The sequence below is a fragment of the Austrofundulus limnaeus genome, unplaced genomic scaffold, assembly GCF_001266775.1.
Source record: "Austrofundulus limnaeus strain Quisiro unplaced genomic scaffold, Austrofundulus_limnaeus-1.0 Scaffold2138, whole genome shotgun sequence".
In the NCBI taxonomy this organism is placed as follows: Eukaryota; Metazoa; Chordata; class Actinopteri; order Cyprinodontiformes; family Rivulidae; genus Austrofundulus; species Austrofundulus limnaeus.
In genome coordinates, this window is record NW_013954540.1 from 8725 (window position 1) to 9884 (window position 1160).

A 1160-nucleotide genomic window follows, 5' to 3' on the forward strand; every position below is an offset into this window, starting at 1 on the left:
CTCTGACTCTTAACATCCTTCACTTCTGTTTATTCCAGATTTGTCTTGGTCTGCCACTTGGAGCCTACACTTGAACTGTGCCTGTGGTCTAACATTTTCTCACAATGTTTCTCACAGTGGAGACTGAAAGATGAAATCTCTCAGATATCTTTCTGTATCCTTCCTCTAAACCATGACGCTGAACAATCTTTGTTTTCAGATCATTTGAAACTTGTTTTCAGACTCCCATGCTGCCACTCTTCAGAGAAGATGCAAAGAGGAGAAAMACTTACTATTGCCCCCCTTAAATACCCTTTCTSATAACTGGAGTCACCTGTGTRTGGAGGTCAARGGTCACTGAACTTAMCRAACCTAATTTAAGTTCACATAATTAGTYCTAAAGGTTTTGAAATCAATAAAATGAAAATGGTGCCCAAATTTAKKCACCKGCCTAATTTARTTTAACCAATTATTGCASACTTTCTGTAAATCATATCAACTTCATTTCACTTCTCWAATATCCCTGTGTTTGTCCTCTATATGATATATTTAAATGATTTTATCCAAACAATCAATGATTTATAAAGATAAATCAGGACAATTAACAAGGCTGCCCAAACKTTCACAGCCCGCTGTATTCTTSACACTGCAAACACGTCTCTGTAAGCCTGTGAGGTGACGTCACCGATGATGTCGTCCCGTGTGGCTTCGGCTCTGAACTTCATGGCGTACAGGTCCGACACGGTGACCCTGAAGCCCTGCTCCGTCAGCTCCTGGACCGCCACGTCCCGGGCCGCGGCGTTGAAGGACGACTGACTCTGGTGAGCGAACACGATCAGAGCTGCTTTCTGAGCTGCAGGAGGAAAACCAGACAGAAAATAAAACCCTGAGAGACGTCAGTCAGACCAGCAGAACCTTTGAGGTTCTGAGGATGAAAGTTTTCCTGGAGCTGAAAGGACCGGAGCAGGTCTGACCTGTGGTCACCTTCACAACCTGGACCTGTTTGGTATCAATACAAACCTAAAAATCTTCACTAAAAGCTCATGGAAACTATTTTTATATCCACCGAACACAGTTCAAACGTCAAGCAGTTGAATCAGAAAGTAAACAAACTGTACAAAATGGGATTGTTGCACATCTGTAAATACATCACAACAAATCTAAACATGTTTCAACTAATC

General features: G+C 42.0%; 1 protein-coding gene across 1 annotated transcript in view; it reads right to left on the minus strand.

Moving 5' to 3' along the window:
- Window positions 1-1160, minus strand: part of LOC106537117 (NAD(P)H dehydrogenase [quinone] 1) — a gene marked incomplete in the record, with an annotated part of 17059 nt that overhangs the window by 4221 nt on the left and 11678 nt on the right. The window contains 1 exon segment of the mRNA XM_014034487.1: window positions 660-832. Coding sequence (XP_013889941.1) covers window positions 660-832 — 173 coding nt within the window.